General features: G+C 67.7%; 2 protein-coding genes across 7 annotated transcripts; one reads left to right on the forward strand and one right to left on the reverse strand.

Moving 5' to 3' along the window:
* Positions 1-456: 456 nt before the first annotated feature.
* Positions 457-13,014, reverse strand: ARFIP2 (ADP ribosylation factor interacting protein 2). 6 transcript variants are annotated; one of them, XM_054016101.1, is made up of 10 exons: positions 12,925-13,014; positions 9,099-9,206; positions 7,352-7,460; positions 6,671-6,727; positions 5,160-5,225; positions 3,861-3,976; positions 3,153-3,374; positions 2,673-2,830; positions 2,224-2,398; positions 457-1,773 (listed from the first exon to the last, which is right to left on the reverse strand). In XM_054016101.1, exons 2-10 carry the CDS (start codon positions 9,195-9,197, stop codon positions 1,618-1,620), a joined length of 1,158 nt encoding a protein of 385 aa, XP_053872076.1. In that variant the 5' UTR covers positions 9,198-9,206; positions 12,925-13,014; the 3' UTR covers positions 457-1,617. The 6 variants fall into 6 exon arrangements, with proteins under 6 accessions (XP_053872076.1, XP_053872073.1, XP_053872075.1 ...); XM_054016098.1 differs by having other exon boundaries at positions 5,160-5,255; XM_054016100.1 differs by lacking the exon at positions 12,925-13,014 and adding an exon at positions 10,889-11,062 and having other exon boundaries at positions 5,160-5,255.
* TIMM10B (translocase of inner mitochondrial membrane 10B) lies at positions 12,994-17,949 on the forward strand. The gene is given in 4 exon segments (XM_054016105.1): positions 12,994-13,071; positions 16,422-16,517; positions 16,759-16,783; positions 16,786-17,949. Coding segments are annotated over 3 exon segments (327 nt in total). The 5' UTR covers positions 12,994-13,071; positions 16,422-16,451; the 3' UTR covers positions 17,022-17,949.
* The last annotated feature ends 463 nt before the right edge of the window (positions 17,950-18,412 follow it).

Consider the following 18,412-nt stretch of genomic DNA (forward strand, 5'->3'; position numbering starts at 1 on the left):
CAGCAGGCCAGCTGGGGCGTCTAGCGCCCAGTCGGTAGGACGGCAGCCCATGCTTGCAGCCCTGATATACAGCGATGAGCTCACAGATGCATACAGAGGCTCTGCCCCCTACCAGTCATCCCCTGCCTGCACGGCCCGGGCAGCTTATCGGCAGCAGCTCTGCCATGACCCCAGTCCTTTCCCAGAGCACCAGCCAGGACGGGGCAGCATGAGCATAGCAACCCCCCTGAAGGACAGCCCCGCCGAGGCTGCCTCCCGGGGGCTCCTGCCCAAGCCCGGCAAGGCCCTGGGCAGAGCCTTTGGCAGGTCCTGGGGAAGGGCAGGAGTCCTGCCACAGCCCCCGTGAGAGGCCACCCCCTCCCCTCTGCCCAGTCCCGCAGTTTGAGCCCCCGTCCGATCCTCAGCCCTGCCCCATGCCCAGCCCGGCTCCGGCTCCCAGCCCCAGCACAAGCAGGGTGACTTCGTACCCTTTTATTCTGGAACCTTCACAGACGTGGGGGATGGGGTAGAACCAGGGATTAAATTAGCAAGAAAAACAAACCACTTCTCCCCTGGCAGAGGAGAAAGGGCCCAGCACTCCTGGCCCGGCGGCAGAGGGGCCCTGGCGTGGCCAGTACAGGTCAGACAAGGCCACCCCCCCGCCCACCGAAGGAGCCCAGTGCTGCTGGAGTGGCCGGCACTGGCCACGGGAGGCCAGCTCTGTGCAAATGGAAAGGCTGCAGCCGGCAGGAGTGTGCCAAGCCCAACCCGCCCCCCTGCCCTGCCCCTGGGGAGGGGGCTGGAGCCCAGGGACAGGGTAGTCCCCAGACACCTGCTGCCCCAGTGCAGGGGAAGAAGGGGCTGTAGTGTGCGAGTCCGAGGAGGGAGGAAGTAATGAAAGCAGCTGACCCCGCCCCCTCCGGAAATGCCAGAGACCAACTACACAAGGCGAGGGAAGGACTGGCCCCAGGTCACAAGCCAGAGCTGGGATAGAACCCAGGAGTCCTGGCTCCCAGCCCCCCCCACCCTTCCCCCCAAGAACACGGAGGGGCAAGACAGGAGACACTGCCCCCTCCCACTCCCAAGAAGGCCTTGAAGTGCAGGGGGGAGAGGCACGCCCCCCCCGGAATGAGGCCTGTTGGGGGGGGGGGCAGGACCCACCAGCCCCTCCCAGGAGTGAGACCTGTTGGGGTGTGGGGATTGGGACACTGCCACCCCCAGGAGTGAGGCCTGTTGGTGGGGACAGGACACGTCGCCCCCCCTCCCCCAAGAGTGAGGCCTGTTGGTGGGGACAGGACACGTCGCCCCTGCCCCAGGAGTGAGGCCTGTTGGGGGTGGGGGATGGGACACAGGACACGTCGGCCCCCCAGGAGTGACCCCCGTTGCCCTGCAGCTGCACTGGGTGGGGGTCACTGAAGCGCCGCACCCCTAGGAGCAGCCCAGGCTGGGGGCACCGAACTCCCAGGGCAGAGTTGCAGACGGGGGCCCCTCTCCAGCCCCCACCCGGGCACAGAGCCCAGGGCCGTCCGAGGCACGGGGACCCCATGTACCCAGCCGGGGTCCAGGCCGCGGGGCTTGTGCAGGGTCCCCCTCGCCCACAGGCGCCTGGCCCCGGCCAGAGCTCAGAGTCCAGGCCGCTCACTGCTCCTCCAGCCACGAGGGCTTCTCGGCGCCCGGCGTCTTCAGCTGGATGTTGAATTGCCGCAGGGTCTGCGCCAGCTGCTGCTGGTTGCCGGCGAAGTAGGCGGAGACGGCGTTGTGAAAGAGTAGCAGCTGCTTGTGCATCACTTTGATCTGCGCGGGGGGGGGGGGGGGGGGGGGGCAGAGATCAACCCCAGGCCAGGCCCCCGGCTCCCTGCCTCCCAACACCTCCTGAGCCCGCCCTGGCTCCCCGCTCCCCGGCCCTGCCCCCCCAACACCCCCGAGCCCGCTCCCCGGCCCTGCCCCCCCTACACCCCGCGAGCCCGCTCCCCGGCCCTGCCCCCCCTAACACCCCCTGAGCCCGCGCCCCGGCCCCCTGCTGCCCAACACCCCCTGAGCCCGCCCCCCAGCCCTGCCCTCCCAACACCTCTATGGGGTCACCACACCCCTGGCCCAGCGACACCGGGGGCTCTGGGGCTCACAGTGGGGCAGGCCGCCGAGCACTGGGCAGGATGGAGTGGCTCGGGAGGCCTGGCCCTGCTCCTGCCGCAGGGAGGCCGGCCCAGCCCCTGGCACCCATGGCTGCCAGGCCCCGCCCCTCACCTTGTTCTCCTCCAGGAACTTGAGCTTGACGGCCACGTCGGCCCGCAGCTTCTCGTACTTCCCCTTGTGGCTCTGGAAGTGGCTCTGGGCGGCCTCCAGGCGGCACAGGGTGCTGGCGTCCCGCGGGCCCATGCTCAGCTCCTCCAGGTCTGTGCGGTAGGCGTCGTACTCCAACCTGCGCAGAGACGGGGTCAGAGCCACACTGCCCCTATGGGCCCTCTACCAAGCACGGGGAACCGTAACCCATCGCTCCCTCTGCTGTGCCGGCCCACAGTGCCCCCTGGCCCGGGCCCCCCTCACCCCTACCACTGTGCTGGCCCCCAGCGCCCCCTGCCTGGGCCCCCCTCATCCCCACCCGCCCTCTCCTGAGCCGGGGAACCGTAACCCTTTGCTCTCTCCACTGCGTCGGCCCCCAGCGCTTCCTGGCTGGGCCCCCCTCACCCGCTCACCTGGCCGTCTCGTACTGCTTAACAGTCATGAGCGTGTCCTCCATAGTCTTGTTCACCAGGGTGTTGATGCTGGAGACGAAGAAATTGACAGCCCCGAGCAGGGTCTCTCCGTTCTTACACAGCAGCTTCTGCGTCTCTGCGTTACAGCCAAACTCCTCCTGGGGTTGGGATGGGGCGGGTCAGGGCCCCAAGGATGCTGGAAGCCTTCCTGCCCCCCCATGAAAGAGCCCATCCCTCCTGTGCCATGGTCCAGCCTGGGGCACTTCCCTGGCCCATTGACTGCAGTTCTGCAACCTCCACTGCACCTCCCCTCTCCACCCCGTGTGGCCGGGCCCTATCAGCCTCCCATTCGCACAGGAGGGGAGGCTCCGGGCCCAGGTCACAGGCCATGATAGTGGTACCAAGTGGTTCCCGCCCCAGCCGGCCGGCCCTCGCCCCGGGCCCCGCCCCAGCCGGCCGGCCCTCGCCCCGGGCCCACACCTGCAGCTCGGGGGATTTCTGGCTCAGGTCGGAGAAGGCGTCGCCCAGGGCGTGCTGGGTCTGCACCAGGCTGTAGAAGTGGTGGGTCAGCGCCCGCGCCAGCTGCAGCACACATTCGTATTTGCGCTTCGTGTCACGCAGGAGCTCGATCTGCGTCTCCAGCTCCAGGTCGACCGTGCGCGAGCCCCGGCCGAAGCGCTCCGAGATCAGCTGCTTGGTGCACTGTGGGAGGGGGATGGGTCAAGAGCTCCTCAGGGCCCCGGGGGAGGAGGGGCTCCACGAGGGGCAGCTCCCACAACCCCCCACTGAATATTTAGGAGGGAAGTTCATGCAATTTGTATTCCAGCCCCCTCCCTGGCCCCATGGGACAGTCGGTCCCTCCCCTCAGGCAGCCCATTCCCCCCTTCCACCCCATGGGACAGCCACCCCTCCCTCTGCCAGGCAGCCCATTTCCCCAGCTCCAGGGGCAGCCCATTCGCCCCCCACTTCAATGCAACAGCCGGCCTCCCCCCACCCCAAGCAGTCCATTCCCCCCTCCCGCCCCATGGGACAGCTGGTCTCTCACCCCTAGGCAGCCCATCCTCCGCCGCCATGGGCAGCCCATCCCCCCATTGGGCCTCCCCACCCACCCCATGGGACAGCTGGCCCCTCCCCAAATAGGACTGCCCATTCCCTCTCCCACCCGCCCATGGCCTGAGACAGACTCACTTTGTATGTGTTGATACCCCATTTCTTGACAATATCAAACTTCTCCACAGCGATGCCCCGGGTGGCCTCGTCTCCTGCCGCCAGGGGGCTGGGGTGGGGCGGGTGCAGCCCAGAGCCTGGAACACAGGGGGCCCAGGACAAGGCAGTGAGACACACCCTCCCCCCCTGCACTGAGGCCTTTATTCAGCCCCCTGGATGGGATGTGGGGTAGCATCTCCTGCAAGGCCTAGTCACTGTCCCTGGGGGCCCTGCTCTGGGGGACCCCCCAGCCCGAGACCCACTCCGCACGGCTGGGCTGAGCGCCCTGGTGCCCCCAGCAGCACGGGGAAGGTGGGGCCAGTGCCCCACCAACAGGAGGACGGGGGACCTGGTGCCACCAACTCTCCCAGGTTTGCCTAAAGCCCCAGCTCCCGGAGCCAGTGGATTTGAGGAGAAACCACTTCACAGCCCACCTAGGTGGGAGGGAAAGCTCAAAACAGTGACCCACTGGGTGCCCATAGGGAAGCCCACCCCCCTCACCCCTGGCCTCAGAGCGTACCCATCCCCCGCTCCCCCCAGTGGCCCCAGCACACACACACACACACTGGCGGTACAACTGGCCCCAGGGCGAGTCCCCCTTCCCGGGTAGCCCCACTGGCCCCAGGGCACACATTCCCCCCCCCCCCCGGTCAGCCCCACTGGTCCAGGCGCACGTATGTCCCCTCCATGACAGCCCCAGGGCACGTAATCCCCGTCAGCCCTGGCCTTAGAGCGCACCCATCCCCCGCTCCCCCCACTGGCCCCAGCACACATACACCCCAGCCCCCACGTCAGCCCCGCTGGCCCCAGGGTACACACGCTCCCCTGCCCCCATGGCAGCCCTACTGCCCCCCCGCAGCAGCCCCACTGGCCCTGGCACATGTACACCACCCCCGTCGTCCCATGGTTTCCGAGCCAGCTGGGACGGCAAGCCCTCTCTGGGCGGGCGCTGCCAAGTTCAGCCTCTCAGCCACGCAGGGCCAGGACAACAGCTGGGGGGAGGGAGGGCTGGCAGGGGCCAGCGTCACTGCGGTGCGAGTCACCAGGCCATGGTGCCCCTGTAGCCTCACGGGGCAGTGGCACCTTTGCCTGGGCCCCTCCAGGCTGCCCTGCAATGCCAGCCACAGCAGGGGGGCTCCACAGCCCCCCCGGGGGCCTCAACCCTACACCACGGCAGGGCAGGGGCAGCTCCCCAGGGCCGATTCCCTCGCAGGGACTGGAAGGCACCCTCTGGCCCGGGGCAGGGAGTCCATGAGGGGTCAAGGAGGGGCCCTGCGGTACCTGCTGATGCATCTGCCTGGCTGGCGATCCGGCTGGCAGCAGATTCACTGGGTGAGATGGATGGTCCTCGGGAGGAATGAGATGTGACAAAGGCGCCTGGAAAGGCAGGGCAGTGCCAGGGCGGGAAATGGAGATGGCGTGAGGGGACAATGAGAAGGGGGGGCTGAGCCAGCTGTCTCCGGCCTGGTGACTGTCCCAGGACAGGCACCCCCAGGCAGCAGCACTGCACACAGGGACCAGACCTGGGCCCAGCTAGCCTCACCCACCAGAGGCCCTGTGTCCGAGGTGGTGGTGAGGAACCTGCCCCTGGAAGGTCTCATCCGGGACACCAATGCTCAGACTGGCATAAACCTCGGCCCAGGTTTCCTATCCCTGCCAGAACTGTCCTTCCCTCCGATCCCTCTGGCTATGTGCGTCCCCACAGAATGGCCAGGTCCTTGGCCTCAGGGACATCCTGTGGCAGAGAGTGCCACAGGCTAATTACACTCCCGTTTCGCACCTTTCCATGCCATAGACCGTCCCCCCGCCCCTCTGCTGTAGCCCCAATCTCCCTCCCCCTGCACAGCCCCCGTCGGAATTTACAGATTTCTGTCCTTCTCACTCCAAGCAGTGACACACTGGGCCACTTACACACCTGGCTGTTAGGCGCAGGCCACCTGCCGGGACTCTGCCAACGCAGCCTCTTCACCACCCCGTCTCTGAGCCAAAGGACTGCAGGGGTGAAGCCAGCGGCTCAGCTAATTGGGTAGCAGGGGACCCCATGCCTGGGCTGCCTCCCTCCATGGGGCAGGAGCCTCATGGTCAGGGCAGCCCTGACGCCCTTGCCTCAGAACAGAGGCTGGGGGGGGGGGGGAGAGCGGGGGGGCCAGGCTGGGGTCTTGGCTACCAGCATCTGGACATTGGCCCTGGTAGAGATCCCCAGTGCAACCTGGCAGGTTCTTACCCCCCCCCTCCCCCACCCATGGGGATGTGCACAGTGGGGACAAGATGCCAACCCCGCCCCTCATGGGCCCATGGTGGGGACCTGCCCAGGGGGTAGGACACTGGAATTGTCTGGCTTTACTTTGCCCCTCCCAGGCCGGGGACAGCACTCTCCCTCCTGTGCTAGCCGGCGGCCAGGCCTGCACCGGAACAAGGCAGGGGGCTCCCAATGAGCTAGTGCCCCCTGAGGGTGCCTTGTACACACCCACACATGGCCCGAGAACCACACAACAGCGCTCCCCTCCCCAACACGCTCCTCCAGCGAGCCCAGGCCCCGTTCCCAGCACTAGACCCCACGGGGAGTGAGGTGGGGTCCCAGGGCCCAGCCAAGGCCAGGAAGCATTAGTGAGGGGAGCCCCCAGCCAGGCCTCCCCACCAGTCAGTGCGGGTGTGAAGCAGGCGGCAGGGAGCAGACAGGTTAGCAGCCCGGACGCCCCCCAGGGCCCAGCCAGCCCACGGGCCTCTGACAGCCCCGGGCCAGGCTACAGAGAGCCAGTTAGTGAAGCCCCAAGGAGGGAAAACGGAGCCACCTTGTGCATGGAGGAGCCGCAGTCCCGGGAAGGAGGCGTTATATCGCACCGCAGGGCCTAGACAGAACCACACAACAGGGTCGGAGCGGGGCACACACCCCGGGTGCCCCCACCCAGCGGGCCTGGCCTCCCAGCCTGGGGCCCAATGCGGCAAGCCAGATCCTCTGCCCCATGAGCTGCCCGCTGGGCACGGCCAGCCGAGCTAGCCTCCCACTCCAGGGGAGGGGCAGCAGTTGTGCTCCAGCGCTCCTGCCGGCAGAGCCCCGGGGCCAGACGGGGCTGGGCTGGCTTGGCGCTGCGGCTCAGCGGCTCCCTTCTCCTAGGCTGCCCAGGGGAGTCGGGGCTCCCCATGACTTCAGCAGACCCAATCTGGCTGCCCTGGCAGGGACGCAGGCAGCAGAGGCTTGTGCCCCTCCTCTGCAATGGGGCGCTGTGCCACCGGGGGCACTGCAGAGGAGGGGCTCTAGTGCCCCACCGCAGAGCTCCTGCCCCACAGCAAAGCTGCCTCCTCCCTTACACCGTTGCCCTCTAGAGCCCCCAGGGGCCCACTCCTGACCCAGACTTTGAGGCAGCCCATCTCTCGCCCTGCAGCACCCTTTGCCTGGCAGACTGCAGGCGGCAGTGCCCCAGCAGAGGCACCAGTTCCAGGGACCCCCAGCTCCCTGCCCCAGGGCTCCTTACCTTTGACACTGCTGGTGGGGATAATCCCCTCGGCGGTGCCCCCGTAGCCCCCCGACACAATGCTGGTCTCGTTCAGGTTGGGCCCCGACACCATCACCTGCTGCAGGTCCTGAAACGGACAAGAGCAGAGTCCAGGGAAGTTGGGCTCAGCCTGGCCCCTGGGATTAGGAGTCAGCCTGGCCCTGCTGCCAACCTAGGAGGAAGGGGGGATTTTCTGTACCATCCCTGTGACTCCTCTGTGTGTCTGTTTCCCTCTGTACTTTCCTGGCGAGGCAGGTGCACAGGAGACAGGTCACCTCGTGTCTGGGGGCAGGACTGGCCACTAAAGAAATGGCTGAAACTGACCCAGATCAACAGAAGATCCAGAGAGACAAATCAGCCCCTCCTCCCCCAAAGCACTTCCAGCCGCCCACACCGAACCCCGAGGGCAGTAACCCCTGGACGGGTGGATGCTGCTGGAGGGTCAGGCGGCTGGAATGGAGCTGCCCGGAGGAAGGACCCCCCGGCTCTCCCCTGGGACTGACAGACAACGGTGAGGTAATGCCTCTCCTTGGGCCAATGACTGCAGGAGCCACAGAGCTCTTCTTAAGAACCTGCTTGTGGCCTGGCTTCACCTTTGCCCTGTGTGCTGGCCAAGGCACCCAGGCTCTGTAGCCGGGTGACTGACAAACGGTGACTCGCTGCAAACACTCCCGGGGAGCGGGACCAGGCTGGAATCGCCGCAGGGAGCCACGCGGAATGACGGGTCCCTGGTGCCAAAGGCCCAGCCAAGGAGGGAGCTGTGGGTCCTTAGAGCCCAATACACACTGCCTCCCTCCCCCGTAACCTGACGCTCCCTCCCCTCCCCGCAACAGGCCCCCCTAGCCTGGCACCTCTCCTCCCCTCCCCCCGACACGTCCCCCCTAGGCCGGTGCCCCCATGACAAATTGGGGTTTTCCCTTGTTATATTGTACTCAAGTTTATGTGAGTCTGTGACGAAGTGGGGTTTTATTCATCTTGTTATGGTGCACGTGAGTCTTACTGTCCTATACCAATACTGCGTGTGCCTCAGTTTCCCTGTGTGCTGCACCAATGGGAATTGGGGGTGTGATTTTGCTGAGGCCCTTTGGGCAGGTGAGGCTGCCCAGCTGTTTGCACCTGTGTAACCTGAGACCCAGGAGGGGGGTGCAAACAGGTGACACCTTTTGCTGGGGAAGCAGGACAAAGAAAAGGAGGAGGGACATCCAGGGGGGTGTCGGAGGTGGGGTGGCTGGAAGTCTGCGTGGGGGGACTAGAGGGGGGAATCCAGGGCATCTGGCCCAGGACTCCCAAAGATGGACTTGGCTGAAAGTCACTGATTTCTGTGCCAACAAGCTCTGTTCTACGCTGTGTTCCTGTCGTCTAATAAACCGTCTGTGTTCCTGGCTGGCTGAGAGTCACGTCTGGCTGCAGAGTGGGGGTGCAGGGCCCTCTGGCTCCCCCAGGACCCCGCCCAGGTGGACTCGCTGTGGGAAGCGCACGGAGGGGCAGGGGAGGCTGAATGCTACGGGGTCAGACCCAGGAAGGTGGAAGCTGGGGAAGCTTCTTGCCCTGGCGACAGTCTGCTCCGAGGGAGAGGTGGCTCCCCCAGAGTCCTGCCTGGCTTCGTAGGGAGCAGTTCCAGAGCCCCTCTAGGCCGGCGCCTCCCCTCCCACCAGCCTGGTGCTGTCTCCCCAACGTGCCCATCTAACCCGGCCTCCCTCTCAAAGCCCCGTTCCAGCCCACATACCTGCTCCAGGCCATCGTCCTCCGGCAGGCTGCCCGTGTCCCCGGTTCCATTGATGGGGATCTCCATCGTGGCAGCTTTGCTCATGAGCCCATCCGTCATGGTCAGGATCTGCAGAGACAGGGTGATGCTGAGGGGCCAGCAGGTCCCAGCCTCGCTCTCCACAGTCTGTCCCCCAGGCTCCTGCGAGACACTGCCCTGGCCAGATCCAGCTCTCCGAGGAGCTCTCCTGGGACTCAGCCCGGACGGCCCTCAGAGAGTGGCACAGATTTACCCTCACCCTCCAGGATACCAGCCCCTGAGCACAGCCCACACCACCCCTGGGCATCTTGTCTGCCCATAGGAGGCCTGGCCCTGCCCACAGGCTGCCTTGAGCACTGAGGCGATAGAGGCAGCCCCCTGGGCACTCCCCAGGCCCCTGGTCAGAATGGCAGGAGTGCTGACAGCATGTCCTGGCTTCCAGCGATCACCGGCCGCCTGCTGCCCACAGGCACCTTCGTGGGTAAGTCAGGTTAGTCCCTCGCCAGAGCCTGTGGCAAAGACCTCCTGCTCCCACCCCCAGAGGCCATCGCTGCCTACACCTGCCAGTCACGCCCGATAAGGGGGGGGATAGCTCAGTGGTTTGAGCATTGGCCTGATAAACCCAGGGTTGTGAGTTCAATCCTTGAGGGGGCCAGTTAGGGATCGGGGCAAAATCAGTATAGGGTGAGGGATAGCTCAGTGGTTTGAGCATTGGCCTGCTAAACCCAGGGTTGTGAGTTCAATCCTTGAGGGGGCCACTTGGGCGTCTGGGGCAAAATCAGTACTTGGTCCTGCTAGCGAAGGCAGGGGCTGGACTCGATGTCCTTCCCAGTTCTAGGAGATGGGATATCTCCATTAAAACAAAACAAAAAACAAGCTGAGAACAATGGGCTCTATGTGCACGGGGTCCGGAGCCTGCCCCAGAGGCAGCGGCTACCAGATCCCTGCCAAGACTCCAGGCAGGGGGCACCCCCACTCTGCCTCTCCTGCCTGGCGCGTGGGTGGGTGCCCACTACTCCCAACACAGGACCACTCAGGGCAGTGCAGGCCCAGGGCCCACAGACCCACACTTCTCTGCCACCTCCAGGGCTGGGACTCCCTTGCCCCAGGCTCAAAGCAGCCCCCTGGGGCTGGGGATCATGGAGCAGAGTGGACTATAGGCCTTGCTGGCTAGAGGCAGCATCGCATTGCTGAGGACTGGGCTCACGGACACACTATGTGCTCCTAGCAGACACAGCTGTGTGGCTGGGACTCACCCCAGAGGTGGCTGCCTTAGCACCAGAGACAGCACAGCTGAAGAAGCCGAGTCCCCCTGGGCTCCCCCCGTCCCCAGCCTGTTCCCCAGGGCTGCCCAAGCGATCGGCTCCCCACCCTCAAGAAACAATAGCTTGCCCCCATCCCCGAAGGTCTCCCCTGTGTACCCCTTCCCTGATGTACAGCTGGGGCCCGTCTTCCACAGAGATGCTGGGACCTTCCTGTGCCATGGCACCTGCTGGCAGTGAGTTCCACAGGCCCAGGTGCCCTGTGTTTAGAAGCGTTTCCTTTGTTCCCTGTCAGTTTCAGTGTGTGTGTGCGGGGGGGGGGGGGGGGGGTTGTGTGGAACAGGAGGCCCTCGATTCACAGAGAGGGAGTAGCATCTGCTCCCCACCTCCCAGGCTGAGTGGCCCCTCCCCTTGGGGCAGCGACAGCTCCCTGCCTCACACCATCTCCTGAGCTCTCAGCACACAGCTCCACAATGGGGCCAGGACGCGCAGGCTGCCCCGGGAACACACCTGAGCAGCTCCTGGCCCGGTGCCCAGGGAGCAGGTGCCAACAGCCACGTCCCCAAGGCTCTGCAGCAGGAGCTACCTTCAGCCCATGCCAGGGGCACTGCTCCGTGGGGGGCACTGCTCCACCCCACGCAAACAGCAGGCAGAGGCCAATCTGCAACTGGCTCCTGCTTCCAGGGCAGCACGTTCAGGAGAAATTAAGACACAACCGGACCCCTTGAGCCTGCCTTGCAGCCCAGCCCCGCACCCCACAGAAAAGCAAGCTAGAGGGACCCACCCCAGCACTGCCAGGCCCCCACAAGGGCACTTCACTCAGCTTGACAGAAAACCTGGGCCCAGCTGGCCCCCATGCCGGGCCAGGGGGAGGGGACAGCACCGAGCCCTCCTGCACAGAGGGCCAGGGAGCTATGGGCAGCCTGCACACTGGGGGTTACAGCATTACTCCAGCTCCCAGCCCAGAGGCAGGCGGGCAGTCAGCAAGGGGGACAGGCATGGGGCTGCAAGCTCCAGCACAAGCCAAAGCCCAGCCTGCCCAGACCGGCCAGGGCACATTCCACAGCAGGCAGCACCACACCCCACCCCACCGCTCCTGTTACCTTCCCCTGGCCCCTAGGCCTGGGATACCAGCCCAGACTGGGAGGCATGTGCGGGGTGAGGGACACCGGGCGAAAGGGGATGGGGGGGGGGGGGGGTGTCTAGCAATGGGAATCAGCCAACTCTCTCCCCCTCCTATGAGCCCAGGAGGCACAGAGCCACTGGGGCCTGCACCCTGGGGGTATTTAGCCAGGCTCTGGGGGCCAAAGCCCTTGTTCTCTACCACAGCTGAACCCTGCCGCATGGCCACCCCATTCTGTCCCACATGCGGGGCAGGGAGATAGGCAGCTCCCAGCAGGGCCTCCAGACAAACCCCATCCCCACCAGGGCACTACCCCGACCGCCACCCCACAGAGCTCTGGGCAGGGAGCGGGGATCCCCAGGGGAACCCAGTGATGTCACGCGCTCCCCATACAAGTGCCCCCTGCCGAGCCCATGTGCAGGGTGAGGGACACCCGGACAAAGGGGATGCTAAGCAGAAGTGAGCCCCCCCCCGCCAGGGCCCCTCCGCCAACCCCCCTTCTCTCCCCGCCAGGGCCCCCTCCGCCAACCCCCCTTCTCTCCCCGCCAGGGCCCCTCCCTTCTCTCCCCGGCCCCCCCGCCAGGGCCCCTCCGACCCCCCCCTTCTCTCCCGCCGCCCCCCCCGCCAGGGCCCCTTCGACCCCCCCCTTCTCTCCCCGCCCCCCCCCCGCCAGGGCCCCTTCGACCCCCCCCTTCTCTCCCCGCCCCCCCCCCGCCAGGGCCCCTCCGCCCCCCCCTTCTCTCCCCGCCCCCCCCTTCTCTCCCCGCCCCCCCCCGCCAGGGCCCCTTCGACCCCCCCCTTCTCTCCCCGCCCCCCCCCCGCCAGGGCCCCTTCGACCCCCCCCTTCTCTCCCCGCCCCCCCCCCGCCAGGGCCCCTTCGACCCCCCCCTTCTCTCCCCGCCCCCCCCCCGCCAGGGCCCCTTCGACCCCCCCCTTCTCTCCCCGCCCCCCCCCCGCCAGGGCCCCTCCGCCCCCCCTTCTCTCCCCGCCCCCCCCCGCCAGGGCCCCTTCGACCCCCCCCCCCTTCTCTCCCCGCCCCCCCCCGCCAGGGCCCCTCCGCCCCCCCTTCTCTCCCCGCCCCCCCCCGCCAGGGCCCCTCCGCCCCCCCCTTCTCTCCCCGCCCCCCCCCCGCCAGGACCCCTCCGCCCCCCCTTCTCTCCCCGCCCCCCCCCGCCAGGGCCCCTCCGCCCCCCCTTCTCTCCCCGCCCCCCCCCTGCCAGGGCCCCTCCGCCCCCCCCTTCTCTCCCCGCCCCCCCCCCGCCAGGGCCCCTCCGCCCCCCCTTCTCTCCCCGCCCCCCCCCGCCCCCCCCTTCTCTCCCCGCCCCCCCCGCCAGGGCCCCTCCGCCCCCCGCCCCCCCAGGGCCCCTCCGCCCCCCCCCAGGGCCCCTCCGCCCCCCGCCAGGGCCCCTCCGACCGCCCCCACCTGCTCCGGCCGCTGCCGGGTCCCCAGCGCCGGCGGCTCCGGATCCGCTTCGGCCGGGACAGACCGGAAGCCACGTCAGGAGCCGGGCAGCGGCGCAGGAGGGGGAACGGAACTGATGACATCACCAGAGACCGGAAGCCGCTCCAGGTAAGGAGGATGAAAATGACACCTGACCCCGGAAACAGATTATAAAGCAGGACGGAAGTGACGTAAGGGTATGACCAGGGAAGCGTTCCTCGGAGCAGCCAGGGCTCGTGTCCCGTGTGTGACGTTGTAGCCAGGGCGGAAGTGACGTTTGAAGGCAAGCAGGGTCAGGCGGAGGAGAAGTGAGTCACGTGGCCTATGCAAAGCGCCGGCGCAGGTCACGTGGGCTGGGGATGGAGCCGCCGGGTGAGCAACAGCAGCTTCGCAGCGTGAGTGGGGGCGGGGCACGAGAGCCGGGGCAGCGGGGCGGGGCGGGGCTGGCCATCCCGCCGGGGGGCGGGGTACCGGTCTGCGGGGGGCGGGGCTGGCCATCCCGCCGGGGGGCGGGGCACCGGTCTGCGGGGCGGGGCTGGCCATCCCGCCGGGGGGGGGTACCGGTCTGCGGGGGGGGGGGCTGGCCATCCCGCCGGGGGGCGGGGTACCGGTCTGCGGGGGGCGGGGCTGGCCATCCCGCTGGGGGGCGGGGTACCGGTCTGCGGGGGGCGGGGCTGGCCATCCGCCGGGGGGCGGGGTACCGGTCTGCGGGGGGCGGGGCTGGCTATCCAGCCGGGGTTTATTTAAGGACAGGAACACCGTCTCAAGCAGAGCGTGTAGGTACGACCAGACCCCCTCAATTAGGTCCCTCTGGGAGGTTCAGGGAGCTTAGACCCCAGCTTGGGGTTCCCTGCGTTGCACCACCCAGCCCCAACCGAAACTAAACTCCAAGCCTCTCCGCTGCTCCTCTCCTTTGTCCAGTCTCCCGGGCAGAAGGTGTTAATTCTCCCCACCCCCGTTCCTGGCTCAGGTTACAGCTCAGGTAGCTTCCTTCAAGGAAGTCCCACATCCCCACTGCAACCCCCCTGCAACATTCCCAGGTCAAATCTGCCCTGCTCCCTGCTCCGTCACAGTGGGGTACCGGGTCTGCGGGGGGGGGGGCGGGGCTGGCCATCCCGCCAGGGGGTGGGGTACCGGTCTGCGGGGGGGGGGAGATGGGGGACGGGGCTGGCCATCCCGCCAGGGGGTGGGGTACCGGTCTGCAGGCGGGGGAGATGGGGGGCGGGGCTGGCCATCCCGCTGGGGGACGGGGTACCGGTCTGCGGGGGGCGGGGCTGGCCATCCCGCCGGGGGGGGGTACCGGTCTGCGGGGGGGGGGGCTGGCCATCCCGCCGGGGGGCGGGTACCGGTCTGCGGGGGGCGGGGCTGGCCATCCCGCTGGGGGCGGGGTACCGGTCTGCGGGGGGCGGGGCTGGCCATCCCGCCGGGGGGCGGGGTACCGGTCTGCGGGGGGCGGGGCTGGCTATCCAGCCGGGGTTTATTTAAGGACAGGAACACAGTCTCAAGCAGAGCGTGTAGGTACGACCAGACCCCCTCAATTAGGTCCCTCGGGGAGGTTCAGGGAGCTTAGACCCCAGCTTGGGGTTCCCTGCGTTGCACCACCCAGCCCCAACCGAAACTAAACTCCAAACTCCTCCCGCTGCTCCTCTCCTTTGTCCAGTCTCCCGGGCAGAAGGTGTTAATTCTCCCCACCCCCGTTCCTGGCTCAGGTTACAGCTCAGGTAGCTTCCTTCAAGGGAAGTCCCACATCCCCACTGCAACCCCCCTGCAACATTCCCAGGTCAAATCTGCCCTGCTCCCTGCTCCGTCACAGTGGGGTACCGGTCTGCGGGGGGGGGGCGGGGCTGGCCATCCCGCCAGGGGGTGGGGTACCGGTCTGCGGGGGGGGGGGAGATGGGGGACGGGGCTGGGCCATCCCGCCAGGGGGTGGGGTAACCGGTCTGCAGGGCGGGGGAGATGGGGGGCGGGGCTGGCCATCCCGCCGGGGGGGGGGGGGGACCGGTCTGCGGGGGTGCGGGGCTGGCCATCCCGCCAGGGGGTGGGGTACCGGTCTGCGGGGGTGGGGGCGGGGCTGGCCATCCCGCCGGGGGGCGGGGGTACCGGTCTGCGGGGGGCGGGGCTGGCCATCCCGCTGGGGGGCGGGGTACCGGTCTGCGGGGGGCGGGGCTGGCCATCCCGCCGGGGGGCGGGGGTACCGGTCTGCGGGGGGCGGGGCTGGCTATCCAGCCGGGGTTTATTTAAGGACAGGAACACAGTCTCAAGCAGAGCGTGTAGGTACGACCGGACCCCCTCAATTAGGTCCCTCGGGGAGGTTCAGGGAGCTTAGACCCCAGCTTGGGGTTCCCTGCGTTGCACCACCCAGCCCAACCGAAACTAAACTCCAAACTCCTCCCGCTGCTCCTCTCCTTTGTCCAGTCTCCCGGCAGAAGTGTTAATCTCCCCACCCCCGTTCCTGGCTCAGGTTACAGCTCAGGTAGCTTCCTTCAAGGGAAGTCCCACATCCCCACTGCAACCCCCCTGCAACATTCCCAGGTCAAATCTGCCCTGCTCCCTGCTCCGTCACAGTGGGTACCGGTCTGCGGGGGGGGGCGGGGCTGGCCATCCCGCCAGGGGGTGGGGTACCGGTCTGCGGGGGGGGGGAGATGGGGGACGGGGCTGGCCATCCCGCCAGGGGGTGGGGTACCGGTCTGCAGGGCGGGGAGATGGGGGGCGGGGCTGGCCATCCCGCCGGGGGGGGGGGGGGGACCGGTCTGCGGGGGTGCGGGGCTGGCCATCCCGCCAGGGGGTGGGGGTACCGGTCTGCGGGGGTGGGGGCGGGGCTGGCCATCCCGCCAGGGGGTGGGGTACCGGTCTGCGGGGGGGGGCTGGCCATCCCGCCGGTGGGGGGGGGGTACCGGTCTGGGGGGGGGGAGATGGGGGGCGGGGGCTGGCCATCCCGCCAGGGGGTGGGGTACCGGTCTGCGGGGGGCGGGGCTGGCCATCCCGCCAGGGGGTGGGGTACCGGTCTGCGGGGGGGGGGGGGGCTGGCCATCCGCCAGGGGGGTGGGGTACCGGTCTGCGGGGGTGGGGGGGAGATGGGGGGCGGGCCTGGCTATCCCGCCAGGGGGTGGGGTACCGGTCTGCGGGGGGGGGGGAGATGGGGGGCGGGTCTGGCTATCCCGCCAGGGGGTGGGGTACCGGTCTGCGGGGGGGGGGGGGGAAGGCGGGGCTGGCTATCCCGCCAGGGGGTGGGGTACCGGGCTGCGGGGGTGGGGGGGAGACGGGGGTTTGGCTGGGGGGAGATGGGGGGCGGGGCTGGCCATCCTGCCAGGGGGTGGGGTACCGGTCTGCGGGGGGGGGGGGAGGCGGAGCTGGCTATCCCGCCAGGGGGTGGGGTACCGGTTTGCGGGGGGTGCGGGGGGATCTGTGCAGAGCCGGGGCCTGGGGGAGTGTCCCAGAGTCAGGGTCTAACCCCATCCCCCCCACCGCTCTCGTTCCAGCTGCGGGATTTCCTGCTCGTCTACAACAGGATGACGGAGCTCTGCTTCCTGCGCTGTATCTCCAACCTGAACTACCGGGCACCCACCAGGGAGGAGGTGAGCTCAGCCCCCTGCCCAGTCCCCAAGGCCTGGGGCTGCGGGGGAGCTCATTGCCTCCAGGCCGAGGAGCTCTGTTCCTAGCTCTGCACCCCGTGTGTCAGAGCCGTGGGCTGCCAGCTTCATGGGCACGGGTACTGAGGATGGCAGGGGGCCAGGCAGTGGGAGCTGTGGGCAGAAATGGAAATCTGCTCCCCATGGAGGCCGGGTCCCTCATGATACCTGTGCTTTGTCCTTGCAGGAGGCCTGTCTAGATGGCTGCGCTGGAAGCTCGTCCACTCCAACCACCGCCTGATGGGGGCCTACGTGCAGCTCATGCCTTCCATTGTGCAGCGCCGCATCTCTGACTACGAGGCCGCTGCAGCCCAGGTGGCCCCGGCCTCCAGCCCGCAGGAGGTCCCTGGTGCTGCCCCGGCAGCCCTGCCAGCAGCGGTTGGCACGGAAACCCACCCTAGCCGGCAGGTGGCTCCCAGTGCGGAGAGCGCCCCAGACACCGTCAGCTAGTGCCCCACTGCCTCCCAGCGTTTCCTCGTCCCCCATGGCTGCACCTGGACTTGGGCCTGTGGTGTGAAAGAGCCTCTTGGCGCATTGCAGGTGCACCGTGGGCTGGGCTTCCTCCCAGCACTGGATCCAGCCCAGATGGGCACTTCCTCCCTCTTCACTCGGGACTGGCCGATTAGTGCCAGCATCAGAACTACCCTAGATGCAACTGCCAGCTGCAGTCCGGGCCTCCTGAGAGCAGAACCATGCAAGTTCCAGCAGCGTTTGGGCTGGGCCAGCCTGCCTAATGGGCTCTGAGCAGCTGCTCGGGCCCATCGCCCCCGGGGTCGGGCCGTCTGGAGCAGTCTGTGGGGGTGCCCTGCTGAGGGCTCGTCAGTCACAGCAGCCACTCCGGAAGGCTATTTTCTGTTACCAGTAAATCCGTGTCCTCTTGATTCCCCGGGTGCGTGGGATGCTTTGGTCAGGGCCCCGCCCGCTCACACAGCTGCTGGAAGGCCTGGGACCCTCACAGGGTGTCATTTGTCCCTGCCCTGAAGCCGTCTGGCGGGGGCCCTCTGGTACTGCTTCTGTCCCTCGCTCTCTGTCCATAGGGCCCCTGCACGAACCCAGGTTTCGACGCTGCGTCACTAGGGTGAGCCCTGCCCAGCATGTCCTTCGAGGTAGACTCCTGCTCAGAGACCCCTCACGGCCTCGGGAGCACAGCAAATGACAAGCCGGCTGGGTCAGAACAAGGAGGTAGTGCCTGGGTGTGGTGTTCGGAATGGCGGCCACCACAGCCTGAAGCACCCTGCTCTGCTGCGATCCAGCTTCTCTCGTGCTGAGATGGCTGCAGCACCTGTCCCTGGGAGGAAAGCCTCTCTCCCACTCAGGGGCAGCTGTGCCAAGTGGAATGCCCAGAGCTGTACATGGGTAATAAAGAGATTAACACGAAGCTCCCTCGTTTGTTCCAGGCTGTCCTATGCGGCCCTCAGCTCTCGCTCAGCCAGCACGCGCACCCCCCCCGCCAGCTGCTCCAAGAGCAACAGCATGAGAAACAGCTGGGCTTGCTGGGGCAGGGGACTGGTTCACACACAGGTCCCAGCCCTGTCCGGGCCCCGCTGAGGACCCTGAGCCCGGCAGTGAAACCTCCTGGAGCTATGGCTTCAGACAGACCTTCCTGTGGGAACCAAACCCCTGACCCCCAGGGCTCTGGCCTTACCCAGGCTCTGGTGAACGGTTTCAAGACAGGGATCCATGTCCCAGTGCCAGTGGGCTCCCCTCTCTCTGTGTTGCCTGCTGGGTGCACTCCCCCATCTCACCGGGCACTGCGCTGGGCCTGATTCCCCCCCCACACACTTCCCCAGGTGCTGTGGTGGGACTGCTCCTGCCCCCCACCCCGGGCACCTGCGCTAAGC

Source organism: Malaclemys terrapin, chromosome 1 (assembly GCF_027887155.1).
Source record: "Malaclemys terrapin pileata isolate rMalTer1 chromosome 1, rMalTer1.hap1, whole genome shotgun sequence".
Classification (NCBI taxonomy): domain Eukaryota; kingdom Metazoa; phylum Chordata; order Testudines; family Emydidae; genus Malaclemys; species Malaclemys terrapin.